Source organism: Vidua macroura, chromosome 12 (genome assembly GCF_024509145.1).
Source record: "Vidua macroura isolate BioBank_ID:100142 chromosome 12, ASM2450914v1, whole genome shotgun sequence".
In the NCBI taxonomy this organism is placed as follows: Eukaryota; Metazoa; Chordata; class Aves; order Passeriformes; family Viduidae; genus Vidua; species Vidua macroura.
This window is the reverse complement of record NC_071582.1, coordinates 22,208,829-22,236,226: the sequence shown is the minus strand read 5'-3', so window position 1 is coordinate 22,236,226 and position 27,398 is coordinate 22,208,829. Positions and strand designations below refer to the sequence as shown.

The 27,398-nt window shown below is 63.2% G+C and overlaps 2 protein-coding genes across 6 annotated transcripts; both read left to right on the top strand.

Moving 5' to 3' along the window:
• The first annotated feature begins 535 nt into the window (after positions 1 to 535).
• Positions 536 to 19,611, top strand: FURIN (furin, paired basic amino acid cleaving enzyme). Of its 4 annotated transcripts, XM_053988812.1 has the most exons (17): positions 536 to 4,228; positions 4,553 to 4,612; positions 7,385 to 7,769; positions 11,478 to 11,576; positions 12,169 to 12,264; positions 12,791 to 12,919; positions 13,168 to 13,244; positions 13,599 to 13,687; positions 13,886 to 14,058; positions 14,922 to 15,134; positions 15,224 to 15,324; positions 15,440 to 15,543; positions 15,740 to 15,857; positions 16,770 to 16,949; positions 17,052 to 17,176; positions 17,593 to 17,709; positions 17,786 to 19,611. In XM_053988812.1, the coding sequence occupies exons 3-17, from the start codon at positions 7,590 to 7,592 to the stop codon at positions 18,352 to 18,354; spliced, it is 2,370 nt and encodes a 789-aa protein (XP_053844787.1). In that variant the 5' UTR covers positions 536 to 4,228; positions 4,553 to 4,612; positions 7,385 to 7,589; the 3' UTR covers positions 18,355 to 19,611. The 4 variants fall into 4 exon arrangements, with proteins under 4 accessions (XP_053844787.1, XP_053844786.1, XP_053844785.1 ...); XM_053988811.1 differs by having other exon boundaries at positions 536 to 4,612; XM_053988810.1 differs by lacking the exons at positions 536 to 4,228; positions 4,553 to 4,612 and adding an exon at positions 5,507 to 5,615.
• A 1,672-nt stretch (positions 19,612 to 21,283) lies between these two features.
• On the top strand, positions 21,284 to 27,388 carry FES (FES proto-oncogene, tyrosine kinase). Of its 2 annotated transcripts, XM_053988776.1 has the most exons (19): positions 21,284 to 21,406; positions 22,159 to 22,347; positions 22,442 to 22,615; positions 22,684 to 22,780; positions 23,150 to 23,333; positions 23,466 to 23,603; positions 23,712 to 23,831; positions 23,915 to 24,037; positions 24,105 to 24,291; positions 24,373 to 24,450; positions 24,663 to 24,872; positions 24,969 to 25,091; positions 25,295 to 25,348; positions 25,470 to 25,588; positions 25,790 to 25,884; positions 25,980 to 26,103; positions 26,214 to 26,371; positions 26,584 to 26,706; positions 26,851 to 27,388. In XM_053988776.1, exons 1-19 carry the CDS (start codon positions 21,284 to 21,286, stop codon positions 26,991 to 26,993), a joined length of 2,562 nt encoding a protein of 853 aa, XP_053844751.1. In that variant the 3' UTR covers positions 26,994 to 27,388. The 2 variants fall into 2 exon arrangements, with proteins under 2 accessions (XP_053844751.1, XP_053844750.1); XM_053988775.1 differs by having other exon boundaries at positions 21,338 to 21,406; positions 22,100 to 22,347; positions 23,466 to 23,831.
• Positions 27,389 to 27,398: the final 10 nt, after the last annotated feature.

Below are 27,398 nucleotides of genomic sequence, written 5' to 3'. Positions count from 1 at the left end.
GGCTCTGCCGCTCGCCCGGGGTGCGACTCGCCCGGCGCCTCCGGCCGTGTCTAAACGGCGCTGGGACTCTGCAGGCCCGGCCGTCCCCGCTGCCGCCCGCCCTCCGTGCGGGGCTGGATCTGAGCCGGCAGCTGCCGGAACGGAGCGCTCAGGGCCACCCGTAACTCACTGAGCCGGGGGAAACGTCCTGCGTTTGGCAATTTCCCGTGCCGAATTGCCCCCGCACAGCCTGAGAGAGCCGCTGCTCGCTGTGGTGCACAGTGGGGCTGTGGCTCTGTGCTGTGCCCGCTGCCAGCTCGGGGCACAGCGGGGGCTAGGTGGCCCTGGAGGCCAGTGGCCGTGGCTGCTGCAGGTTCCTCCCTGCAGCGCGGCAGAGCAGCCCGTCCGCCTTTGCTCCCGACAGCCGGAGCCAGCCGTGGCCCCAGTCTCCCTGCTCTGCCCGCTGCCAGCCAGCTCCAGCAAGCCCCCGCGCTGCTGCCTGGCTCCCCGGCAGCAAGGACAAATAGCTCCTGCACAGCCGCGTGCCCCCGGAGCCCTCGGCCGGCCAGCGCCGGCAGGGCGGCTGCTGCCGGTGGGGCAGCACCTCCGCCTGCTGCACGGCAAGGCTGGGGGAGCTCCTGGGAGTCCCGCTGGCACGGGTGTGCTGAAGTGTCTGTGGGGGAAGGCTGGGGCCGCGGCTGCTTCTTGGGGGTTTCCCGTAAGCAGCCGGGTGCTGCCTGTGTCAGCAGGTCTCGTCTTCCGAGGGGCGCGAGGTTTCCCAGCGCAGGGCGAGTGGCCGGTGTGGGATGTCCCTGTGCGCGCATCCTGCCGCAGAAGATAATCGCTTCTCTTAAGCTGGGTGAAACTGCGTCACAAGCCACTACAGCCACGTCTGCCACTTTCTGCTACCTCCTGCTGGCTTCTACGAAGAAAGGAAGAGGAAACTCTTTTATCTTCCATGAAATCTGCTTGCTGGCAGGGAAATTTAGGAAGCAGGGGGGCCGAGCCACGCTTTAACAGTTCACTGTCAGTAGCAGAGCAGGTACTCTTGTGCTTCTGCGACAGAGGCCCTGTGGGGTGAGGCCAGCTCTGGCAGCCAGGAAAGGCCAGGGCACTTGTGCTTTTCCAACTGGTGGCTCAGCAGTGGAGCACAATCCGTAAGGGAGTGCAGGGAAGTGTTTTTCTTTTGGTGTCCTTGGTCTGGGCTGGGAGATGTCTCTCTGGCAGCATCTCCTGCAGCCAGTCTAGGGGAGAGCAGACCAAATTTTTGGCAGCAGTGCTACCCTAGTCTAGTCCCAGAAGTGGCTGCAGAGGTCCCAAGGCCACCATGGAGGCTGGCTCTCTCCTGGGGAACTCTCCTTGGCCAACAGAGATGCCAGGGCTGGGCAGATCCAGTTGGATGACCACGATCTGGCTGGGCTGCAGGTGGGGTGGCTGCCGCAGGCATGGGGGCAGGTGGGCGCAGTCCCTTGCAGCACTGGCTGGCTGCACCTGGCATCCTGACTCAGTCCCTGCTCTAGTTCCAGGGAAGGGTGTCCCTGCAGTGCCCTCCATACAGACCCATTTCTGCTGCAGACAGAAATGATGCCATGAAGCTGGTGGTTTGCCTGAGCAACTGAGGCATCAGTGCCTTTATAATCTTACAGCACCTACAGCCTCTGCCAGGAATGGCCAAGAATGGATCTGTGTGTTTGTTGGTGTGCTTCTGGCCTTTGCACCCAGGTGACAACCAGAGCACCCACTCTCTGTTTATGTTGTTAATGTTGAGGGTTGTCATAGTGTCTTCCCACCCGGTGAGTCCTGTGCCATGTGGCAAGGAATAAGCTTTAACAGGACTTGAAGGACCAGTTGGCCAGAGTAGCTAAGAGGAAGCTTGAGGATTGCACACAAAGCAGATACTGTCTCATTCAGGTGAAGCCAAACTAAAGACCTGGGCAAACAGGGAAATGCCTTCAAGCCTGGCTCAGTTCTGTGCCTGCAGGTGCTGGAGGCCATGGCTGGAAGATGCCCTTCACCATGAAGTCTCTTTGCCCCATGTTCCCTTTCCCCAGTGCAGCAGCTGCTGACATCTTGGCCCTCCAGCGCTTGGCAGTTGGCAGCTGGGCAGCAATGGGGTGGGAGACACTTTGTGGGGCTGAGCCCCCCATTCTTGGGGTGGTGTGAGGCCATGGAAGGCTGGCAGCTGTACCATGAATGAACCTGGAGCATGGACCAGTCTGCCCCTCAGTGCTGTGCCAGCCACACCTGCTGGTCTTTGGGCTGGGTTTGTGTGTCCTTGCTTGTGAGCACCCCTTCCCCAGCCCACTGAAGCCCGTGGGCACATGGCATTCCTACTGCTGGGCTGCAGGTGGGCTCCCAGCCTGGTGTTCCCTGCCCGTGCGTGCGTGTGTTCCGTGTGTTCCTGTGCGTGTCACTTGTGTGGAACGCCCCAAGTGCCACAGGCACCTTATGCACTTAGGCTGGCAAGGAAATCCCTGCACCAGTACAGCAGGTGATGACAGGGTGCTGTCACAGGACAGGTGATGGAAGGGCACGTCCTGCAGCCCAGAGCAGGGGCAGAGCCAGACTAGGCTGTGGATCGACACCTTGGCAGCATTACGACTGCTGCTGACAAAGCTTAAGGCAGATAGTTAGAGAACCCACCCTGAGCAGCTGCTGTTTGTATCTGCAGCTGTACTACAGGACAAGGTCAGGGTGTTTGGGCTGGGCCTGAGTCCCTGCATGTGGCTACGGTGAGATGTTTTGTCTGGGAGTCAGAGATGAGTAGAGCTGCTGGAGCCTGTGGACCTCAGATCCTGCCTGGGCCACGGCGGTCTCAGCTCCCTCGGCACCAAAGGGCCTGCTGGTAGTATCCAGTGTGGAGGGGAGGGGATGGGCTGGGGAGACTCCAGGGAAAGGGACTGCAGCCTTAGCTTCGGGAGAGTGTGAGGATGTGTGCAGGGAGAAGGCTGAACAGCACAGCAGAGGGACTGTGGGCTCACCTCTCCTGGCGTGGAGGGCAGAGCAGGCTGCTCTGTGCTGGGTAAACCTTCTGGTATTGATTTGGTGCATCAAAAAGTTTCTGCCTGCTGTTGCTCCCTGTTACTTGGTTTTTCTCTGCTGGTTTCTCTGTGTGGGCTCTCTGCCCTTTTCCTGCTATTGCCCACTCACTAGCTGCTTTCACCTGCAATCCTGCAAGTCCCCCAGGCTGGGGTGCCTGCAGGCAGGGGTGCACCCCCATGCTGCTCTGTTTCCCAGGGAGCTTGGGCAGATGGGCAGTTGTATTCTTCAACCTGAAAGCTAAAAATGAACCTGATTTTTCCATGAAAGTGGGTTTCTGTTGATTGTGTGTGCAGCCAAGCCTCACCACAGTGTGCTCAGTGAAGGGGAGTGTGGGGGACTCTCCCACCCCCAGTGAGCAGTTTGACCCCTGTGGCCGCAGTGAGAGCCCCATGGGATCCTGGCAGGGCAGACCTCGCAGGATGGGACAGTACGACTGGCTGGCAGTCGTGCTGCCAGTTTGCTGGGCACTGCCACATGGAGCAGCTGCTCCTGCTGTCTCTTGGGCTGCGCTGGTGCCTCTGAGCCATGGTCCCCAAGTCCGAGAGGAGGGTTTGTGCCTGGCAGATGTGCGGCAGTAGCTGTTTCACCCCCTCGCTGCATCGTGGCTGGGGACAGAGAGGGGTGCCCGGCAGCCCTGTGAGGCGAGTGGGGCACAGCGGCTGCTCAGATCCATGCTGGTGGCCCCTCTCTGCTCCTTCTGCAGCTGGGCGCAGGGGCTGCGGGGACAGCGGGTCTCCTCCCCGTCCGTGGCGACGTGCCACCTGCAGCCAGGTGCTTCCCGACCCCGGCGTTTTCTTTGGCAGGGCTGTGGGGTCACCGCGGGTCCCAGGCCAGTGGTTTGCGTAAGAGCGCAGTGCTTCCTGCCTGCCTGCCCCGCAGCACCGCGATAAGCCCGTGGTGACAAGGGCCCTTTGTCAGCTCCTCTCAGCACCTCATGTCACAGGGCTGCCTGCAGCAGCTCCTCACCTGCCTAGGCACGGCTGCCAGCGCCCAAAGGAGGCATCCAGAGATAAGGTTCATGGGTGGGGCAGGCAGCCTGCGTCCCGTCCTCCCTCCCACCACTGGTCCGGACTCCAGCTCCGGACCTGCCCCTGTCCATGCATCCTCCATATAACCCCATGGGGCACAGCTGGTCCCTGTGCCCCCAAGGGCAGGCCTGGGCTTGCCAGCTACAGGGACGACTCCTGAGCATGCTGCAGTGACACTGGTGAGTGTTGCCTGTCTGGTGGGTGCCTTCTCCCCCTGGCAGGACCGTGGCCCTGAAGGTGGGCCTGGGGCACCACAGCCCCTGTGGCTGGTGGTCTCTGGTGCAGCACTTGGGGCTGGATGCCAGGGTCAGCCCAGCCTGAATACCTGCGGCCAGGGTGCTGCCCTGCAGAACTAACCCAGTTTAGCACAGCAACCTGCCCTGTGCTAGATTTTCTGGGCTGTTCTCAGCATCTCGGTTACCAAGGTGACTGTTTCCTGTGTGATTGCTAATGCTTCACGATCTCGATCATGGTATCTGAGTGACTTCCTTTTCTCTGGAAAGAGCACTAGGACCTGCTCCTGCTCCGGGCTGCCAGGCTCATCGCAGGTGTGGAGGATTCAGGTCAGTTTGGGTTCAGGTCACTTTGGGTTCTGCTGCATTTGTGTTGCTAATGACATGGTCCCATGCCCACAGCGGATTGTTCTTTACAAATGACTGAAGCTGTGTGTTTCACTTCTCACCTTTTCTCCTTGGTGGAAGTCTCTCTCTTGAAACGGGGCTGATAGATTTTCCTTGTGTTATTCCTTACGAGACAGTTTCTCTGTCAGGCTGCTGCACACCGACCTGGGGTTGCAGCCCCACGATATGGACCTCATGGGAAGTGCGATTCCCACAGCCTGGTTGGGAAACACTCTGCTCTGGGGTCTGCCCAGGGCTGGAACAGGCTAATGTGGCAGCGCTCATGTCCTGCCAGCCCCGTGTCACAGCATAACGCACCACTTGCTGCAGCAGGTGGGAGACGGGGCATCTTCTGCGTGCTCTTCACTGCAGGCAGCCTTACACCCCCGGTCACTGCCGCGGGCCCATGGCGGGGGTTCACGGCTCTCACAGCGCAGATCCGGGTTTCCTGCCTGGGCTGGCATAGGGTACCCCCCGGTGGCAAGGACAGCCCCATGCTCGGCTGCAGGAGAGGCCGTGCAGAGCCCCGGGCCGTGCCCGCTACTGGCGACGGGGAACGGCCCCGGCAGTGGCGGTGCCCCTGGAGGGCGGCGCGGAGGGGCTGCCGGGGGTCCGTGCCGGACCCGGCGATGCAGCACGGGACGGGAGGGGCGGGCGGCGGTGACGGCATCCGGCGGCGCCCGGCAGAGCGGCGGCCGGGCCGGGCCGGGCCGTGCCGTGCCGAGGGAGCCGCGCGGGGCCGGTGGCTCGGCCGTCGGGGCGGGGCCGGGCGGCGCTGACAGCTGCGCGGCGTAAACAAGCGGCCCCGCCGGCCGCCCCGGCCGCCCCTGCCTGGGCCGGGCCCGGCTCCGGGGCGGGCGCTCCGGGCGCCCCGCGGCGTGACGCGGCGCCGCCGACAGACGGGCCCGGCTGCCGACGGGACGGAGCGGAGCGGGCAGGCCGCGCGGTAAGGACGCGGGACCAGTGTCGGCCTGGGGTGGCTCGACCCGCCGGCGACCGCAGTTTGACAGCTGGGGCGGTCCTGCCGGACGGGACCCGGGCGGCGGAGGGGCTGGGGCTGGGGCCGGGGCGACCGGCGGGGCCGCAGCCGCTGGGCAGCCCCAGGCTTAGGGCGCTGCCGGCGGGGATGTGCGGGCCCGGCGGTCCCCGGGAGCGAGTTGAGGGCCGGGAGGCCGCTCTCGGAGCTGCGGCAGGCACAGCCGGAGCCGCCGCTGCGGGAGACCGAGGGGGAGCCAGGCCGCGTCCCGCCCCGGCCCCAGCCCGGCCGCCGCCGTCCGGAGCTCCGCCGCTGGAGCCGCCCCCCGCGTGCAGGCCCGGGCCCGCCGCTCAGCCCGGGGCCGCTGGGTTGCTCCTGTGCGGGGCTGGGTCCTTGGGCAGCGAGCCCGGGCCGCGGTGCGGAGCCGGGAGCGCGGCTCCGGGCTGGCTGCGGCGGCCGGGCCGTCCCAGCACGCGGGGGTTCGCTGGCGACGGGTCCGGCGGGAAGGCGCCGCGGGGTCCGGGCTCTCCCCCGGCGGCCAGACTGTCCCCACGTGCAGCGGTCACCGCCGGAGCGGGACGGGGCTCCCGTACAGCCTCCGGCGGGTGCTCGCGGCTCTGGGTGCTTTGTTGGGGCAGTCTGGCCCGGGGCTGGCCGAAGTGTGGTCGCCGATGGGGAAACCCCGCTGTGCCAGAGTCGCTGCACTGCCTGTGCCATAGCCTCTGGTCGGGTCTCCGGCGGCTGCTCGGAGCTCTCTCCTCTGGCAGTGCCGCAGGCTGCAGCTTGCTGTGGCTACTTCTGGACCGAGGGGGATGTGGCTCCTCTGGGCACTGCCGGCTCTCACCTTTCCAGCTGTCTCTGAAGCATGACCAGATATTCCAGGGTCCTTCTGGAGCTGCCGGTGTAGAGCTCACCTTGGCACCATCATGTTGTGGGCTCCCTTTACACTGGGTGGGTCATTCCTTGCTCTTTCCCTACAAGTTCTTGCGTTTGCCCTCCCACAAAGTGTGAGCTGTTCCTGGGCATCCCTGGGTTCATGCTGGAGGTGACGGTGTGCCCTTTTTCCTGGTCCTGGTTTCCACCAGGTTGCGGGGATGAGTCACACCGGTGTCACCATGTTGTGCTCCAGAGGAAGGGCAGAGCTGAGCTGCTGCTGGTGACAGGCAGTGCAGTGCTTGCCATGGCTGCCAGGCACTGCCTGGTCAATGGCTGTGGAGATGAGAGCCTATGGGTTTGCTAGAGATCAGGAGCTCCCCTTGACTTTTTTCCTAACAATCTCTCATTTTGCTGGGATTCCTTGCACAGCACCTGGGGACATCTCCTTTGGTCTCCCCTTGGGACTGGAGAGGCAGGCCTCCCATCTCAGTTGCTCCCACCTCTGTACCCAGATAGTCCCATCCCAATTGGAGCAGGGGTGGTGGCAGCAGGAGGCACAGCAGTCTCTCTTGCCTTGCCTCGCCCCTCCTTTGGTGCCCTCCTCTCCTCCTGGTTAATTCCATGTTTTATAAGCAAACATTGGGTAATAGGCAAGGTAAACAGCATCTCCACGCAGGAGCAGACATGTGGGCACACGGCCAAGCCAGGCGGCTCCTTGGCTGTCAGTGTGCCATGGGGGGCAGCAGGTGCTGTGTGCCAGGCCCCCTGCCCAGTGGCTGACCCACGTCTCAGCGTGGTGCAGCCTGCCCTCCCAAGCTCTGAGGAAAGGTGCCCTGGGCATGACCTCTGTCCTGTCTCTGCAGATCGTGCTTCTGTCCTGGATGGTGTGTTCCTGTGCTTCTGTGGCCTTGGCCCCATGTGGGCTTGGGCTGAGCTGGGACCAGTAGGGCAGAGAGGCCGGTGTGCCTCGAATTGCTGACGCTGGGAGACTGCTGGACCTGCTCCTGCCAGGACCCTCCTGCTCCTGGGACCCTCCTGCTCCCCAGCTCGAGGAACCCCGATACTCTGATGGATCTGAGGCCCTGCTCGCTGCTGTTGCTCTGGACTCTGGTGGTTGCCCTCACTCTCCTGGACCAGGAAGTGCTGGCCCAGCATATTTACACCAACACCTGGGCTGTGCTCGTCCCTGCAGGACCCCAGGAGGCTGACAGGCTGGCCAGGAAGCATGGATTCCTCAACCTAGGCCCGGTAAGTCTCCTGCTTCCCTCTTCTCACTGAACTGGTGTTCTCTGACCTGGTCTGGGCAGGCGCTGAGCTTAGTCCCAGAGCTGGCTTGAGGCCTGCTCTTTTTGGCAGCAGGGCCACTGTGTTTGTGCCTGTTTGCTGTGGCCTTCCAGCATCTGCTGCCTGGACTCGATGGTGGCAATTACCTGTATGGAGCCAGGGTCTCCCTCTGTCACTGGGACCTCCTGGTGACATGGTGTGGCACTGCCTGCTGGATGGGGAAGGAGGAAAAACCCATCCTAGTGTGAGGAGCTGGACTGGAAGTGCTGTGTGATGATGGATGGGAAGGCTTCCAGATCCCACTGTTGCTCCCCACAGCAAGCTGCCCAGTGCAGCATGGTCTTGGTTCAGCAGGACGGCAGCAGCGCCTCTGAGCTATCTCCAGAGAGGGTCTGACAGCAGCTGTGTATTCTTACTCCTAAACTGTCCTTGGCACAAGGTGTGTCAGCAGGGGAGTCCCCTCAACTCTCAGCTTTCCCTGCTGTCAGCCAGAGACCAGGCAGTATGCGTGGCTGTGCTGGGAGTGAGCTGTTTCTCCAGGAAGGAAGTGCAGGGTGAAATCCCAGAGGAAATTGCACAACTGGTGGCTGTGGTGTCAGGACCTCGCTGTGAGCAGCTGCTGGGAGCAGTAGGAAGGTGTCTGCTGCAGGAGCCAGCAGGACCTTGTCCTGCCACCCAAAAGGAGCCCTGCATGGGCACTGGGTACTCAGGGCCCTCTGGGACTTGTGTCATAGGAGTGAGCTGTGGGGGTTATGGCTAGGCCTCAGTGAGGGTGTCCGTGCTGGGTGGGCCATGGCATTGCCTTAGGCAGCTGCTGAGAGTGTGGAAGTGGCTGAGAGCAGATCTCAGGGGGGAGAACTTGTCAGGCCAAGGCAGCTGCCGTGCACAGGGGACTGGGAGAGTGGCATGTCCCACCAGCCTGGATCTCTGATGAGACCCCTTGGACTGGGGATGGGGCTGAGGTACCATCAGCCTGCTCCTGGCAGTGCTTCCCATCATGCTGTGGCGCCTGGTCCCAGGCCTGGCTGCCAGGGCCAAGGGGCACTGGTTCTGTGGCTTCATTTCCACAGTGCAGGGCCTTGTACTTCAGCTGCGAGCCCCGGCTTGTCACGAGTTCCATCCCTGAGAGCACAGAGGTTCTGTGTCAGCTCTGCCCTTGTCTTCTCCCCGCACCGTGGTTCTGTGCCTGGAGGCTGGCACCTCTTCCTGGCTCCCCGTCCCCTCGCAGCAGTGAGCCTGCCCTTGCAAGCAGAGCCCCACGTGCTGCAGCAGCCCAGGATGTGGCCGGAGCTTCTGGTCTGGGCATGTTTTCTCCTGTTCTGGAGCCTGTCCCGCTGTCTGCGTTACGAGACGAGGTTTGGCTGGCCAGGGCTTTGCAGACAGTCGTGGCGGTCCAGTGGGAAGAGCGTGGCTGGAAAGAGCCTGGCTTTCCCTTGCAGGTTTCTGGACTGCTGCTCCTTGGGAGTGTGTGCCTCTGGAACAGGACATGCAGCCAGGCTGGGAGTGGGGGGACTGGGTGCATCTGGCAGTGCCCCGGTAAGAGGGCCCCAGTGTCCTTATCTGAGAGGATCCTGGCCTCAGCCTGGGGTCTGGACACTGTCCCCAGAGCTGCGCTGTCCTGGCACACCCGCGGCTATGCTGCTGCCTATGGAATGGCAGCCAGTGGCACCTCGGGCAGAGGGCCCATGACTGGCTCCAGTGGCCTTGGGGAGGGCTTGAGGGAGGACACAGGGGACAGTGGGGGGTCGTGGGTCAGAGGTGGAGGCTGCATGTGTCAATGAGGTGGGTGTGTAGGGGTTTGCACTGCTGGGATTGTGCAGAGAAGGGAGCACAGGCACTGCCCCCCACCGCTGGGATTGGGGTCACTGGGGAAGGACACTGATGGTGCCATCCCTGGGCTGTGCTGACAGGACAGTGCCAGCCTGGAAGGGGGTGGTCCTGTCTCCCACACCACTGGGCTGCAGGTCCAGCATGTTGCTCCACTCCCAGGGCCGTGGTCAGGCATACAGGCAGCCTTCAGCCCTGGGACTGGCCTGGGTAGCTGTGAGCTGTGGCTAGGGGTCGGGCAGCAGCACTGAACTGGCACCAGGGACACGTGGTGCTGGGGGGTGGCTTTGTCCTTGCTGAGGACAGGGACAGTGGAGATTAGGGTGGAAGTGTGTGGGCTGGCCAGCTCCTGGCTGCCACCGCAGTGTCAGTGCAGACCTAATCCAGGTGGATGACCAGTCAGAGCTGCAATGTGTGTGCAGGAACAATCTGGGCTCTGTCCATACCCCCGGAGGGGTGAGGGACGCTGAGGGAGGGCAACCAGACTGCAGCTTGCATTCCTCCATCAGCCCTGTGCAGAGGCTTTGTACCTTGACACCTCCTCAAGGGCTCTGAACTGACAGGCATCCTGGGCTGTCCTGGGGAACATGGTGTGCCAGAGGAACAGGCCTGGGGTTTGGGATGAACTGCATACCTGGGAGAGCCGACTGCTGCCCTGGGCCTGAGGGTGCTCAGCTGGGTGCACCTTGCTTGGGCCAGTCTGTCCAAATTGGCAGCACATCTGCAGAGCTCTAATAAGCTGGGGAGGTTGGCTAACCCCAAACAGACTGTTTTGGGGCAACCTGAGATGGAGGAGGGTGAGATGTCTTCGTATTCCTACAGCCCTTGCAGCCCAGCCCCTCCAGCTGTGGCACAGCCTGGGCAGCTGGATCCTGCCTGTGGCTGCTGTCTGGGCTTTGTGACTCACGGGGGGGCTGGGTGCATGCTTGTCCCCTTCTCCCCAGTTAGGGCAGGCTGCTGGGCTGGGAGGCCCTGGCTGGCCAGGGTGGGGCCACTGTGTCCGTCAGCCCCAGGATGTGCGAGAGGGGATATGGAAATGACAGCACTGGAGAGGGTTTGGGGTTTAAAAATAACCATCTGGGCGGCAGAATGGCCTCCTGGCCTCACCAGCTGTCCTGGATTCCTGTCCTGCCCCAGCTGGGCTGTGCTGGAGTCCCAGTCTGGGCTGTCCCCACATAGGAGTGGAGCTGGGGTGAGGACAGCACGGCTGCTTGGCAGTGGGAGTTGGACCCCGCTGGATACCTGTGGATGCCTGGGATTGGATGCCTGTGTGACCCCTGCTCTGCCCCACTGAAACTGGCTGTGCCTCAGGTAGAAGCTGGCACTGGATGAGTGCTCCAATGGGGCACCTGGGGAGAAGCCAGCAGCCTGTCCAGAGGTGCAGAGGCTGGTGCAGACCCTGCCCTGGGTAGGACCTTCTTCCAGGAGGAGCTGGGTGGCACTGGGAGAGAAGCAGTGGGTTTGGCTCCTGAGTCTGGTGTGTCTCACAGGCTGACTCTGAAAGGCCTGTCCCTCTCTGCCACTGCTTGCCTGGGGCCTTCCTGCTAGGGCAGCATTTTTTTTGGACAATGTTAGACTTGCTGCCGTGTGGGGACCTGCAGGAGGGTGAGATGCACAGCAGCTGCATTTCTGCTACTCCAGGGTCTTCCCAGCTGCCTTGTCACCAGCTGCCAGAGCTTCTCACAGGAGGTCCCAGAGTACCGGGCATAACACCAGCCACTCTGGAGTGGGGGGCCCAGCCTGTGCACGGCAGCCCTGGAGCTCAGGATTGCACATATGGGGTGTAGAGAACCGGGGAGACCAGGCTGTCACGTCTGTCCTACGAGCAGCATTTCTCTGTTGCAGATCTTTGGCGACTATTACCACTTCCGGCACCGCGGCGTGGTGAAGCGTTCGCTCTCGCCCCACCAGCCCTGGCACAGCCGCCTGGCCAGGGAACCCCAGGTATGGGCGAGGAGGGCCTGACTTTGCTCCCGGGCACTTCACAAAGGCATGTGAGCCCGTGCTGGGCACAAGACAGGGCTGAGCTGCCTGGACCATTCCTTGGCAGAGGCAGGTGGGAGCCCACTGTGTGTCGGGCAGGGGGCTGGTGGAGCCAGCGTCATTGGCACGTGGGTCGTTGCAATCCCAGGGCCCAGGAGAGCTTCTGTCCCCAGGAGAGCTCTGTGTGCAGGAAGGACAAGGTGTGCAGGGCAATAAAGAGATGCCAGAGCAGTGGTGTGTGGGGGCTGCTGTTTTCCCCATCATCTGGCTTCAGCCCAAGCCCTGGAAGGCGTGTGGTGTGCTGTGGCAGCTCTTGGCAGCCTGTGTCTCAGCGGAGCTTGGCACTCTGACTGCCCCACTCCACTGGAACACAGCCTTTGCAGGGCACAGCCAGGAGGGGGGCCTGGAGGGCCAGACTGGGGGTGGCAGTAGCTCTGACAGGTCCAATACTCTGCCAGGCCAGAGCTGACTGTGAGCTTCCCAGGGAGGGCCCCTCCAGGCAGGCTGAGGGCTGGGGGGTCAGTGGGGGACCCCACACCTTCTCTGCCCTCAGGTGCAGTGGCTGGAGCAGCAGGTGGCAAAGCGCAGGACCAAGCGAGACGTTTTCATGGAGCCCACGGACCCTAAGTTCCCACAGCAGTGGTACCTGGTGAGTATCGGGTGAGAAAAGGGGCCTGTGCTCATGATTGTGGCTGTGAGTTTGAGGACACAGATGTGACAACCTAGGAACTGCTATAGGCAGCAGCTGCTGCTAGGCTGGCAGGAGGGAGGAGGAGGAGAAGGGGGAAAGCCTGGGGCAGCCACCCAGTGCTCTGTTATGAGAACACCCCAGGGAGGAGGCTCTGCTCACAGAGCTGTGGCTCCTGCCTGGACTGCTGGGAGGGCTGGGGAGGGGGGCAGGACTGGACTGGGAGGTACTGGGAGCCTTTTGCCTAGCCCAGGAATGGGTCCGTGCTTCTGCCTGCTTCCTGGAGCTTGGGCGTTAGCTGGGGTTTAATCTTGCTTTCAGAGCAGCCCTTCTCAGCCAGTTGTGCCCAACCCTGTGCCCAGGTCCCTGGGGTTCCTTGTTGCAACCCACAGAAGAGCGGGGTGAGAGCTGGGTGGGTTTTGGGCACACACCCATCACAGTGGCTATGGCTGGGTGCATTTCCTAGTGCCAAGGCTTCTCTTGGCAGTACAACACAAACCAGCGGGACCTGAACGTGCGTCAGGCCTGGGAACAGGGATACACGGGCAAGGGCATAGTGGTGTCCATCCTGGATGACGGCATTGAGAAGAACCACCCTGACCTGGAGGCCAACTATGTGAGTTTGGGTGACGGTGCGGGGTGGAGTGCCATGGGGGCTGGTCTGGGCAGCTGTGTCCATGCAGGGCAACCCCAGAGCTGTGAGGTACAGGACAGGTGCCCACCATGGTGGGACATGGAGATGGGATTGGAGCCTGCCCACCCTGCTCAGCTCAGCCCCATGCCATGGAGTGCAGGCATGGAGTAAGGGCAGTGGGGCTTGGTGGCTGAGGTAGACAGTCTCCAAGTATCCAATTTGTCTTCCAGGACCCAGGGGCAAGTTTTGATGTCAATGACCAGGACCCAGACCCACAGCCCCGCTACACGCAGATGAATGACAACAGGTGAGGCAGGAGGGAGGGGTGGAGATACAGAGCCTAAGTGTGGCAGAGACGTAGTGCAGTGCCACCCCACATGGACTGCTGGAAGCTGCAAGGCTAGTGCCATACTTCTGCCCCATGGGGAACCCTTCACCTCCCTTTTTGATGTGAGCAGCATCCTTTTTCTGCCCAGAGTCAATGTGGGCTGTTCAGTGCCCTGGCTCTGGAGCAGGAGGGCAGATGGAGGAGCCTTCATTGGGTACCTGGTTCGAGGGGACAGGAGGCAGCCCAGGTGGGGGTTGCTGGGGCTGCAGCTGGTGCTGACCCCTGTGCTCCTCGCACCCTGTACGAGCATGCTTCGTCCTACTTCGGTTGCAGACATGGCACGCGCTGTGCTGGGGAAGTGGCTGCTGTGGCAAACAACGGCATCTGTGGTGTTGGCGTGGCGTACAATGCCAGGATCGGAGGTGGGTGCTGCCCTGCCCTGCGCCGGTCCTGTGGGTGTTGAGTGGCTGCAGCAGCAGCTGAGCTGGGGACCCTGCACTGCTGGCTGCAGCAGCCCTGTGACAGCCCGTGGCCCGGGTGGCAGCAGGGGTTGGAGGGTTCTCACCAGCGGCACCGTGGCCACTCTGCCCCAGCCTGTGACATTTGCTCTCTGGCCCTAGGTGTGCGCATGCTGGACGGGGAGGTGACCGACGCTGTGGAGGCCCATTCCCTGGGTCTCAATCCCAACCACATCCACATCTACAGTGCCAGCTGGGGCCCTGAGGACGACGGCAAGACTGTGGATGGCCCGGCCCGGCTGGCAGAGGAGGCTTTCTTCCGTGGGGTCAGCCAGGTCAGAAGGAGGGTGTGCTGGGGGAGCACTGGCCTTATTCCTCCTCTCCCCTCACATCTCCCTTCCCTCTGCCTGCCCTAGTTGTTACTCTGGCCCTCCCAGGATGAGCCATCTTCCAGCCCATCTCTAGGATCAGGCTCTGTTCGTTTTTCTTGTCAGGCTCTGTTAGCTTTTCTTGTTCTTCCTGTGTGATGGCTCTGAGTCAGGACTCCTCCCATGTGGTGTTATGTCACTGCTGTGAGGGCTCCTGTGTGGGATGCTCCCTCCCTGCTCTCCCAAGCCCTCTCCTGGTTCTTTTCTGGTTTTGTACCAGATGCTCACCCTCACTTCTTCCACCCATCGTCCCCCACTGTCCCTTTGTGCTGGCAGTGTTGCCCGCCTGGGGAGCTGTGTCATGTTCTGCCCAGGATTCCTTACAGAGAGGTGCATGTGGTGCCATGCTGACTCTGTCATGTCCTCTGCGAGGGTAGCTGCCACATTTGGGTGCTGTGGGTTCTCGCAGCTGTGCTAGGCACTGCAATCCCGTGCAGACAGAGTCAGGCCAGGTGATTTCTGAGCAGAAAAAGACTTGTGCTCCTGGAAGCCTCACATTGTCTGGGCCTCCTGCTGCCTGGTGTGTCACCCACTGGGACAGCCCTGGAATCTCTGCCAAGGTGCTGGGCACCCTCCATAGGCATAGTGGTGGTGAGGGTGCCCAGGTTGGTGGGCTGTGACTGGGGTGTCATGCCATCCCCCGTGTCCCAGCTGCATCTGCTCTGTCTGTTCGACTCAGGCTGGCGCCACCCACTTGTCCCCAGCTCCAGCCGGGGGTTTCCTGTGTGTGGCAGTGTTGGTGTTTGCCCTCACCCTGCCTCTGTTGCTAGGGCCGAGGCGGGCTGGGCTCCATCTTCGTCTGGGCATCTGGGAATGGGGGCCGCGAGCATGACAGCTGCAACTGTGACGGTTACACCAACAGCATCTACACGCTGTCCATCAGCAGCACCACCCAGTACGGCAACGTGCCCTGGTACAGCGAGGCCTGCTCCTCCACCCTAGCCACCACCTACAGCAGTGGCAACCAGAATGAGAAGCAGATTGTGAGTGGGGGCTGCTGCTGTCTGCAGGCCAGGGGCTCAGGGGGGGGATGCGCCTGCAGCATTTCCTGCCCTGGCACTCCTCCTCGCAGGTGACGACTGACCTCAGACAGAAGTGCACCGAGTTGCACACCGGGACGTCGGCCTCAGCCCCCCTGGCCGCTGGCATCATCGCCCTCGCTCTGGAAGCCAAGTAAGGGATGGACGGGGGCGGCTGTGTCAGCCCCATGCAGCAGTGGCACCTGGACGTGGACCTGCCTGGGGCCACCAGGAGCTAGCACTGACCTGAGCTCCGTGTCTCCCTGTAGCAAGAACCTGACCTGGCGGGACATGCAGCACCTGGTGGTGCAGACCTCGAAGCCAGCTCACCTGAATGCCAATGACTGGGTCACCAACGGTGTTGGCCGCAAAGGTACTGGGGTGCTGGGATGGGACCAGGGTCTCCCGGTCCCACATGTACCACTGGCCTTGGGGTGCTGAGGCAGAGTGCCCTGGCAGCCCTGTGGGATGAAGGAGGCAGGATGGCCCAGTGAGCATGCAGTATGGCCAGGCAAACATCCCTCACTGGGTACCCCCAGGAGCGGCACTGACCCCCTCTTTGTCCACAGTCAGCCACTCGTATGGCTACGGCCTGCTGGATGCCGGGGCCATGGTGAGCCTGGCCAAGAACTGGACTACAGTGGGACCTCAGAGGAAGTGTGTCATTGACATCCTTGCAGAGCCCAGGTATGGGCTGGTCAGCCCACGAGAGGACCACTCGGCATCTGTTCTGCACAGGAGCTTGAGAGTCTCTGGGCCCAGAGCAGGGAGTGGGGAGAATCTCGGGGACTGAACTGCTGCTGAGACCCTTGGAGGAGCATCCTGCGGGAGCCTGGGGAGAGCTGGGAAAGGCACCTCCAGCCATCCAGCTCTGATGTCACTGATGAGCCACCCCTCTGTGGGGCTGGCCAGTGAATGTGGGCAGACTGGGGCTCTGCGGTTGGGGTGCAGCCAGCACGAGTCATCCTGGACAGAGGGGCTTTTCAGGGGGCAGACAGAAGCTCCTTTGACTCCTGCTTGGCTCCTGCTGCCACAGTGCAGCATGTGCAGTCTTGTCTGCGGCCAGGGCACTCCCTAGGGGCTCCTGGGTGGGGGGGATCATGTTCCTGTGCATGAAGGGAGCTAGGGCTGGGCCCCTCCTGACCCCCCTGGGGAGCGAGCCCTGCGTGGATACAGCAGGCACATCCTGTGCTGGCGTCAGGGCTGGCATCGTGGGGGGAGCGGCCACACGCCAGCAGCAGGATGGGGAGGGCCCTGCCCATCCCATCCCTGGCTGTGCCATGCAGGGTGTAGCTGGCCTGCGGTGTATGAATAAAGGGCCTATTCAGGGCTTGTGTGGAGTGGCGCCTGGGGAGGCAGCACGGGACAGCGCAGCTCCCGCCCCTCGTGCCCAGGAGCTGGGGCACCCCTTCTCCTGCCTGCACCCGTCTGGGAATGTACAGTGGTGGTGCCACTCTGACCCACTGTGGATTTGATTCCCACTCTAGCTGTGCTGGTGCCCAGTCCCCAGGACAGCTGCAGAGCCCCACAGCAAGGAATGGGGACTGTGGAATGTCCCCCTGGTCTGGGACTGGCCTCACACTTGCCTGTCCTCGGCAGGGACATTGGGAAGCGTCTCGAGGTACGGCGGAAAGTGGATGCCTGCCTGGGGAAAGCCAACTACATCAGCCGGCTGGAGCACGCGCAGGCCAGGCTGACGCTGTCCTACAACCGGCGGGGGGACCTGGCCATCCACCTGGTCAGCCCCATGGGCACCCGCTCCACCCTCCTGGCTGCCAGGTAGGTGCTGGGCTCTGGGGTGCCCCAGACTGGCCCCTGGCCTAGGCTGGCACTGGTCAGTTTGGGATGTGTTGACAGCCACATCCTGCCTCTCTTGCTCAGGCCCCACGACTTCTCGGCCGATGGCTTCAATGACTGGGCCTTCATGACAACGCACTCGTGGGATGAGGACCCCTCCGGGGAGTGGGTGCTGGAGATTGAGAACACCAGTGATGCCAAGAACTATGGTAGGGGTGTGCTTCCCTATCCACTGCCTCACTCCAAGTCTGGGATGTGAGCTGTGTAGTCACCCAGCTTCCCCACCCCCCGCTCCTGAGCTGGGGGGCCAGTAACATCTTGGATGTTTTGGGTGATGTGGCTGGGGAGAGGCTGGACTTGGGCATGTGGGATGGTGCTGCAGCCCCTCTGGGGCAGCGGGAGTCAGGGAGAAGGAGACCCCATGCCAGCTCACCTGACCCCCTGCCCCTTGGGAGTCCTGTGCAGGGGCATGGCCCCACAAGAGACACTCTCCCAGGTGGTGGGCACAACCCTGCTGTGCCCTGCAGCCAGGATGGGGGACCAGCGTGAGCCCCCTCCCTGTGCCTGTCATGGGCATGAGTGGTCTAGTGGGCACCTCTGTGGTCCTCACCCTGCATTGTTGCAGGCACGCTTACCAAGTTCACGCTTGTGCTGTATGGGACGGCCACCGACTCCCCCAGCCTCTCCAACCAGCTGGAGAGCAGTGGCTGCAAGACCCTGACCCCCAGCCAGACCTGTGTGGGTGAGTATGGGGACAGCAGGGAGGGGATGCGGGTGCAAGCAGCCCCCAGCCCATGCTGACCCTGCCTGTCCCACAGTCTGCGAGGAGGGCTACTACCTGCACCAGAAGAGCTGCCTGAAGCACTGCCCTCCTGGCTTCGCACCCGGTGTCCAGAGCACGCACTACAACCTGGAGAACAGCGTGGAGCCCATTGCACCCCACCTCTGCCTGCCCTGCCACCCCTCCTGTGCCACCTGTGCGGGACCTGGCCCCAACCAGTGCCTCACCTGTCCTGCACACTCCCACTTCAGCAGCCTGGACCTCTCCTGCTCCCACCAGACACAGAGCAGCCGTGCGTCCCCTGCCCTGGCAGATGGCGAAGGACCAGCTGAGGCCCCCTCTCCGGTCAACTTGCCTGTCCTCATTGCCAGCCTCAGCTGCATCCTCATCGTCATCATCTTCGTCACCATCTTCTTGGTGCTGCAAGCACGCTCAGGCTTCAGCCTGCGGGGTGTGAAGGTGTATGCCCTGGACAGCGGGATCATCTCCTACAAGGGGCTCCCCTCCGACATCTGGCAGGAGGAGGGTCCCTCTGAGTCGGACGGTGAGGATTATGAGGCCCACAGCGAGAGGACTGCCTTCATCAGAGACCAAAGTGCCCTTTGATGAGCCCTCCTGCCCCTCCCTCCTCCCTGCCCAGCACCGCAGGCCTGGGGCAGGTGAGGCTGAGGGGCCCTGGACTCTGCCCCTGTCCCCTTCCTGCACTGCAGGAGCCTGGGGCTCCCACCCACTGGCACCATCCCTCAGCCCGAGTCTGGGTGGCCAGGCATGGTCCTGCAGGCACCATCCCCAGCACAGCACCGTCCCAGTCTTGCACCATCTCTCCTGGCCCTGTGTCCATCCTCTGCCCCATGCCGGGGTGTTTGGTGGCAGTGGGGCCCGACACTTCCTGGCCCTGCACTGGTGGCAGTGTCTCCCGTGCTGGGTCCATGGCTGCTGCCTGGGGTCTTGTGAGTTCTCCAGGGTGGGCAGTGTGTGAAATCCCTGGGTTGCCATGGCTCAAGGTGGGCTGGCCAGTGCAGGGGTGGCTCTGCCCCCAGAGCTGAGCCCAGCCTGTGTCACAGCATCCCCCTGCCTCTCCCACCCTCGGCCCGTGTGGAGCTGCGTCCCAGGCTCAGTTCATTGTGTCCCAGCTCCCTGCCACCTTCCCTGGGCCTGTCTGCTTCCACCCGAGCCCTTCGACAGCAATAATGGCCAGGCCTCAGCTGCTGCTGTCCACTGCCTGCCCATCCCACCGCCGCTGCCTGCAGCGGGTAGGAGCCCTGGCACCGGGGAGCATCAGGCTGGGCACTGCCTGACCCTGTGCCCATGGCACAGCCCACAGCCTGGGCAGGGACCCCTCGCACAGTCCCTGCTTTGGGGGGCTGCCTTGGGCCCCTTGTGTTCTGCCCCTGGGGAGGGCTGTAGGTGCTGCTGGCTGGGACTGTCAGGTAGCGCCAGTGCCAGCACTGCCCCAGCTCTGCCTGCGTCCTGCCTGTGCTGGGCAGTGCCCAGCATTCCTGCAGCCCTCGCCCCCCAACGTGCCTTGCCCCCACTTGGTGACAATCTGTTCTGCTCCCCGCTGGAGCCCTTCCCCTTGCTGCCCCTTCCCTGGTGGGCCGGGGGCCAGTGCCACGAGCCCCTCTGCCGTCCGCCGCCGCACACCGGGGCCATGGTGTAGGCTCCCACCTGCGCCAGCCGTGGATGGAGCCACTGGCCAGGGGCCACAGGACTATTTTTCTATAACAACTTTTTGGTGCACAGTAATTTTTTCTTGTAATTTAATCAGCCGGGAGCTGCCTCCTGAGCCTGTTTTTAATTTAATGGATGTGGATATAACGCTAGAGAGACTGAGTTATTAAATGTTCAGAACTATGCAAACCAGCTCCGCTGCCTGTGCTCTGTATGCCATGGGTGCCCCGGCTGGGGCAGTGGCCTGGCTGTGGAGACTGTGGGCCTCAGGGGCACCCAAATCTGCTCTGCAGGTGTGGGGGGGTGGGCTGGAGCCCTGCCTGCAGACCTTCCCCCAGGGCCAGGGACTGCCCTTCCCTGGCTGTGGGCAGTAGCCAGTGCTGGGCAGGAGATGTCCCTCACCTGAGCTGCTTATGGGGACGTGCATCGAGGGCAGTCAATTCAGAAACGGCCTGCATGGGGGTGTGTGTGTGCGTGTGAAAAGCCTGGGGACTTAGCACCCGTTTCCCACAGCACGAGGCTCGGTCCCTTCGCCACAGCCTGGGGCTGCAGTCCCTGTGTCTAGCACCACCCTGGTGCAGGAATGGCCAGGCTGGACCTGGGACCCACTCGTGCAGTGGCCAAGCTGCAGACACAGCTCACCCCAGCCTCACCGAGCGCCCCACGGGCTCCCGGCCCCCACAAAAGAGCCTGTTGGGGCTGCGCTCCATCACAGAGGCAGCTCCTGTCTGCGGAGTCACTCGGCCTCGCTGTGCCCGGGGCCGCAGCGGCTTCCTGTGGTCAGGAGCGAGGTCCCGGTGGCATGCACGGACTGCGGCGCGCTCACCCTGCCCTTCCTCTTCTCACGAGGCGGGGCTGGGGGCGGGCAGCAATCGGGGCTTCCAAAGAAAGCTGTTGCACTTGCGGTCAGACGCAGAGCCGCCCAGCCCTGACCGCCCCGGAGCAGCCTGGCGCGGGCGGGGAGGGGACCCACGCTGCCTGGGGCGATGCTGAAGGGATGGCGGTGGTGGGAGAAGCAGTACGGTGGCAGCCCTTCCTTGGAGCTGCTCCAGGACGTGGCCACCCCACATTGCTCCGCTATAGGAAGGCGAGTCAGCAAAGCTCCCGGCTGACGCGCTTTTTCCCTGACTTCCTCTAAAAGTGGAATCGGCCCGGCAGTGTCCTGCAGGTGACATTGAAACTCCTCTGGCGCCGGAGCCTCCCTGCCAGTCGCAGGAGAGGCTCAGGCCAAAACACCCAGGCGGTGGCTAGGCTGAGCTGAGTGGAGCTGACCTGGGCTGTGCCACTGGGCAGTGGCAGTGGTGGTGGCAGCTGCCAGGGCTGAGCAGTGCCACCGTGGCACCAGCGAAGCCCTTTGAAGGAAAGGTGCCCAGGGCTGCCACAGGGACTGTGATCCCAGCTGTGTGGATGCAGGCTGGCAGCAAGGGCTGGGGCATGGCGCTCTGGGTGCCCCTCAGTGGGTGCTCTGTCCTGCAGCCTTTCACGGTCACCAGGGCCAGGCTCGGGCATGGTGACAGGGTGGCCACAGTTCAGTGGGGCTACACAGAGTCCTCAGGACCCCTCAGGTCCTGCAGTCTCTTGGATACACTGGGACATGGAGCGGGACTAGGAGTCAGGCAGGACCAGGCACGGCTGAGGGGGCTTTGCTGGGAGGGACTGGCACTGAGTGAAGGCTCCACAGGAGCAGTGGAGCCCTAGGTATGCAGGGCTGGACCTGGTGGTGTCAGGCCCTGGTGGGAGACAGATGGGAGGTGTGGTGGGGCTGGGAACTGCCTGGCTGCAGCAGAACTGTGTGCTGCCGTCGGCTGCTGGCGTGGGGACTGGCAGGGAGGGGAGGAAGCGCAGGAAATCTCGCAATGGCTGTATGGTCAGCGCTGGGTTTCCTGTTCCTCCCCAGGAGCCACAGCTGCACCAGGCCCAGACCGCGTCAGTCCCGGCCCCAGCAGGACGCCAGCAGCAGCCTCACAACGAAGACCTAGCAACAAATGTAGGTTGGAAGGACTGTGCCCCGGTGAGGTACTAGGAGAGACAGGGGGACTCCTTTGTAGGGCTGGGGGGTAGGTCTTGGTGAGGTCAAGGGCTGTGCCTGGAGACATCCTGCGCTGCACAGGGAGGTGCCCCAGCACTCTCCCGCTCCTGCTGCACTCTTGCTTCAGGGCAGGGCACCCCGGGACTGCCACTGGGATCAGTTTGACTCCCAATAGCCTTACTGGAGTCCTGCATGCTGGGGTGTATCCAGGTTCAGCACCTTTCTCTGGGACTCAGCACCCTCCTCTGCTTCTGCTGGCTTCCCACCAGTGTCCCAGCCCCAGGGAGCTCCCACACTGTGGGCATCGGGGTCACAGTGCCAAAGGGCAGGGCAGGACTGGAGCTGGCAGAGAGGAGGGGCTGGTGCCTGCCAGGGGTGGGGGGCACAGCTGCGCTGCCCTTGGGGAGCAGCCCTGTGCATGGCAGAGATGACACAGCTGTGTATGGCTCCACACTTCCTCCTTCCCAGCACCATCCCCAAAGGCCCCAGCTCCCACTGAGCTTGGAGCACAACAGCCTGGGTGGGGAGGGCCATCTCTGCTGCGCAGACCGGATGATGGGGTAGGAGGGTGTGAAATGCAAAGGGCTCTGGCCACTGGTGCAGGCAGTGCAGGGCAGCAGCTGTAGCTCAGGCTGTCCTGGTGCCCGGCAGACTTCCCCTGGCTGCACAGTGGTGCCATGGGCTTTGGGCCGGAGCTGTGGTGCCCGCAGGGGCACAGCGCACTGCTGCGGCTGCAGGATGGGGAGCTGCGCCTCCTGGAGCTGATGAAGAAGTGGATGTCACAGCGGGCCAAGAGTGACCGGGAGTACGCAGGGATGCTGCACCACATGTTGTCCCAGCTGGAAAAGCAGGAGGGCGCTTGGCAGCTCCATGGCGACCATGGAGGTCAGCTCGAGAAGGTAGCGATGCCTCAGAGTAGGACTGCGCCCTGCAGAGCCCGTGGGGTGCTGGAGGATGCCATCTCCACGCCATCCCCGACTCCCTCTCTCGCAGTCCTGGTGGGTGCTGGTGAGCCGGACAGAGACGCTGAGCCAGATCCTGAGGAGGCATGCGGAGGACCTGGCAGCGGGGCCGCTGGCCAAGCTGAGCCTGCTCATCCGCGACAAGCAGCAGCTGCGCAAAGCCTTCAGCGAGCAGTGGCAGCAGCTCAGCCAGGAGTATAGCCGGGTATGTTGGAGCCAGCAGGGGAACAAGAGAACGTGCTGGACCCACTCCCTGACTGTGTCCCTCTCCAGACGACGCAGCAGGAGATGGAGAAGCTGAAGGCACAGTACCGCAGCCTGGCCCGTGACAGCGCCCAGGCCAAGCGCAAGTACCAGGAGGCCAGCAAAGGTGACAACCTGGCCCCTGTCCCCCGCGTGACCTCCCAGCTTCCCTTATGGGTCAAGGGTGGCTGGAGCATGACCCCGCACTCTGTGGAAGCTACAGCCCAGCCTGGAGCGGGTGGGGGTTCTGGGGTTGGGCAGCATAGAGGAGAGCCCAGCCTGGCCCCCAGGAAGCCAGGCAGAAGGCTGGGGGCCTTGGGACACCACGCTGTGGGTCAGGAGCATCTCTGTGTCACAGTGTAACCACCCTGGTTGCAGGCTTGGTCCCCCTGCCTGCCCTGGGACCCTCTCCCAGCCCTCACGCTCTGACCCCTGCCCGGGTGCTGGGACAGGTGATGTGCTGGCAGTTGGGGTTTTCCACAGCCTCTCTCCACAGACAAGGAGCGGGACAAGGCGAAGGAGAAGTATGTGCGCAGCCTCTGGAAGCTCCATGCCCTGCACAACCAGTATGTGCTGGCTGTGCAGGCGGCCTCATTGCACCACCAGCACCACTACCAGCGGGTGCTGCCCAGCCTGCATCAGTCCCTCTACAGTCTGCAGCAGGAGATGGTCCTCGTCCTGTAAGAGCCCTGCCTGCCCCGCTGCCCACCCCGTGCCCCACTGCCCGTCCTGTGCCCTGCAGCCAGCCCTGCACCCCACTCCCTACCCCTGGGCACCCCCATGGCCCCCCAGAACCAGCACTGCTCCCGCAGAAAGGAGATCCTCAGGGAGTACTGCAGCATCAGCAGCCTGGTACAGGAGGATCTTTTGGCCGTGCACCAGGAGATTGCCAGTGCCATCCAGGCCATCGACCCTGCCACTGAGTACAGCAGCTTCATCCAGAGCCACCAGTATGGCTCCACGCAGCCGCAGCCTCTGCCGGGTACGGCCCTGCTGCCATTGGGTGGCAGCGGCCGGCACGGGGCAAGTCGAGGCAGAGCTGTCCCGGATGCCCACAGGTACGAATCTGAGGTCCCACCAACTGTGTCCTTTGATGAGAGCCTGCTGGAGGACACAGAAAACCTGGTGCCGGGGGAGCTGCAGCTGAATGAGCTGACCCTTGAAAGTGTCCAGCACTGGTGAGTGGGACTAGCAGTGGGCAGGGGCAGGTGAGGGGCTGAGGGGCGGGGGCTAAGCCCCTGCCGGCACACATCTCTTGCAGCCTGACATCGGTTGAGGAGGAGTTAGTGGCCGCCACAGAGGCCGTGAGTATCAAGGAGCAGCAGATGCAGGAGCTGAAGGCAGAGATCCATGATGAGGAGCAGGGCCGGAGCCACGGGGAGCGGTGAGGTGCAGCAGAGGGGGGTGAGGGGCCAGGGCAGCGGGTGCTGATCACCCTGTCCCCTCCCCAGGGTGCACTTGTTGGGCAGGCGGCAGGGGCTGCATGAGGCGCGGCAGCAGCTCGAGCGCTGCCTCTGTGCCCAGGCCAAGCTGCAGCTGCAGCGGGACCTGCTGGCCAAGAAGCTGGCAGAGCTGGGCGTCAGGGACCCCCTGCCTGCCCTGCCTCTGCCAGAGGATCGGCAGTCCGTCTCCTCCACGGTGAGTCAGTCTGGCCTCCTGTGCTCTGGAAGCTGCAGGGAAGGGGTGCACAGCTGATGCCCAGCCCGTGCCTCCTTCCAGGAGCAGGAGCGGAGCGGGGCCAGTGCACTGGAGACCCTCAAGAACCACATCACGGGCATCTTCAGCCCAAAGTACTCGGTGAGTCCCTGGGTGCCTCCAGCCACCCTGCTCTCCACCCAGCTGCCTTGCTGAGCCTGTCCTCTCCTTTCTGGCCACACAGCCCCCCTTGCTTCAGCACCTCCAGATTCTGCTCCCACCTACCCTGGGCACCGCTTTCAGACACTGCTGCTGCCCCACCTCCGGCACAACTCAGGAGTGTGCATGGCTGGGCTCACCTTGTCTCCTTCCAGCTGCCACCCCCCGTGCCCCTAATCCCAGACGTGCAGAAGCCGCTGTGCCAGCAGGTCTGGTACCACGGGGCCATCCCGCGTTCGGAGGTACAGGAGCTGCTGACCTGCAGTGGGGACTTCCTGGTGCGGGAGAGCCAGGGCAAGCAGGAGTACGTGCTCAGCGTGCTGTGGGATGGGCAGCCCCGGCACTTCATCATCCAGGCTGTCAGTGTGAGTGACCACGAGCAGGGGGCATGGCTGGGGTGGCCTTGCATGGGCAGGTGCAGGTTCCTGCCCATCACAACCTCTTGGCCTCCCTCCCTGCAGAACATGTTTCGGCTGGAGGGTGACAGCTTCCCCACCATTCCGCTGCTCATCCAGCACCTCCTGCAGAGCCAGCAGCCCATCACCCGCAAGAGTGGCATTGTCCTGGCCAGGGCTGTGCCCAAGGTGACACAGCCAGTGGGGAGGAGGATGGAGCCCCCTGCACAGGGGCAGCTCTGCCCGGCCCTCTCTCCTGTCGATGGCTGGGCTGAGAGCCACAGGCATGCTTCTCCAGCTAGACAGGGGAACTTGGACCTGGGGCTCTGCCTGAGAGGGGCCTGCAGGGGTCTGTGGGCCAGGGGCAGCTCACCGGTGTCTGTTTGCTGCAGGACAAATGGGTGCTCAACCACGAGGACGTGCTGCTGGGGGAACGCATTGGTCGGGTGAGATGGGGTGCTGTGGGGTCTGCAGGAGGGCAGGGCTGTCCTCACAGCGTCTGCAGGAGGACAAGGGTTGCCTTGGGCCACATGGCGAGCTGAGCCTGGTGCACCTGTGTCTCGGAAGGGTAACTTTGGGGAAGTGTTCAGCGGACGCCTGCGTGCTGACAACTCCCCCGTTGCTGTGAAATCCTGCCGGGAAACCCTCCCACCTGAGCTCAAGGCCAAGTTCCTGCAGGAAGCCAGGTCCGTGTGGCTGTTGGGCTTCTCCTGTCACATCTGTCCACTCTTGGAGCTGCTTGACACTGCTGGGACTGCACCACCCTCGTGCTGAGGGCTGTGTCCCCAGGCTGGCTGGGCAGAGTGCCCTGGGGATGGCAACGGGTGGCTTGTGCCCAGGGCAGCCGGGGCCCCCTACCCTCACAGTGCCCATCCTTGTCCCCACAGGATTCTCAAGCAGTATAGACACCCGAACATTGTGCGGCTCATCGGTGTCTGCACGCAGAAACAGCCCATTTACATTGTCATGGAGCTGGTGCAGGGTGAGCGGCCCCGTCCCCGCGGTCCCCACGCCCCCACGCGTGGGTGAGCCCCTCAGCGGTGCCCGGCACCCACCGCCTCTGCAATCCGGGCACAGGGGGGGACTTCCTGACCTTCCTGCGCAGTGAGGGTCCCCACCTCCGGGTGAAGGAGCTGGTCAAGATGACGGAGAATGCTGCCGCCGGCATGGAGTACCTGGAGAGCAAGCACTGCATCCACAGGTGGGCCCTGCAGGACAGGGAGAGCCCTGGAATCCTCACCACCCCATCCCGTGCCAGGTGGAGCCCCAGGGACAGCTGGGCACACGGCTGATTGCTTGGGGCGCTCCCAGGGACCTGGCTGCTCGCAACTGCCTGGTGACGGAGAGGAACACCCTGAAGATCAGTGATTTTGGGATGTCACGGGAGGAGGAGGATGGCATCTATGCCTCCACAGGGGGGATGAAGCAAATCCCTGTCAAGTGGACGGCCCCTGAAGCACTCAATTATGGTACAGGTTGGAGCTGGGCATGGCCTGGCACCCCGCAGCTTATCTGGGAGCCAGGAGCCAGGAGTCTGGCACTGTCCCACTCCCACGCACCTGGTCCTGGGGAGGGAGGCAGAGACCTCGAGCACCTCAGCCCTCAGGAGCATGGGCACAGCTGGGTAGTGGTGACGTGCGTGTCCCCTGCCAACACCATTTGTCCTGCCCCATGTCCCCAGGCCGATACAGCTCAGAGAGTGATGTCTGGAGCTTTGGGATCCTGCTGTGGGAAGCCTTCAGCCTGGGTGCCGTCCCCTATGCCAACCTCAGCAACCAGCAGACGCGGGAGGCAGTGGAGAATGGTAGGGGACATGGCTGGGGCTGGCTCCTGAGAGCCACCGTGAGCTGTGGGTGCAGCACTGTGGAGCTGTGCCTGTGGGATGGGCCACACAGGGCTGTGGGGGGTGAGGGGCCGGTGATGCACGTCCCCATCCCTGTTGCCCCAGGTATGCGGCTGGACCCTCCCGAGCAGTGCCCTGAGGAGGTGTACCAGCTGATGCAGCGCTGCTGGGAGTATGACCCCCGCAAGCGGCCCAGCTTCTGCACCATCCACCAGGACCTCATTGCCATCCGCAAGAGGCAGCGGTGACAGGAGCACCAGGGGCCCTGGATCCATCCCATGGCAGTGCTTGGGCGTGCAGCAGAGCCCCGTCTGGGCAGCGGGTGCTGCGAGGTGGCTGTGTGGTGCTTGAGCCCCAGGGCAGGGGCTCCTGCACACCTCAGGGTGGGACATGGCGCCCACAGCTCCTGCCCGGCTTCATCTTGTACAATAAACACATGAGCTCTGCAGCTGTGCATCTAGGAGCTGCGAGGGGACACGGGCTTGTACTGCACTGGGAATGGCACTGGGACATGGCACTGGGAATGGCACTGGGAATGGCACTGGGACTGGCACTGGGAATGGCACTGGGAATGGCACTGGGAATGGCACTGGGACATGGCACTGGGACTGGCACTGGGACTGGCACTGGGAATGGCCCTGGGAATGGCACTG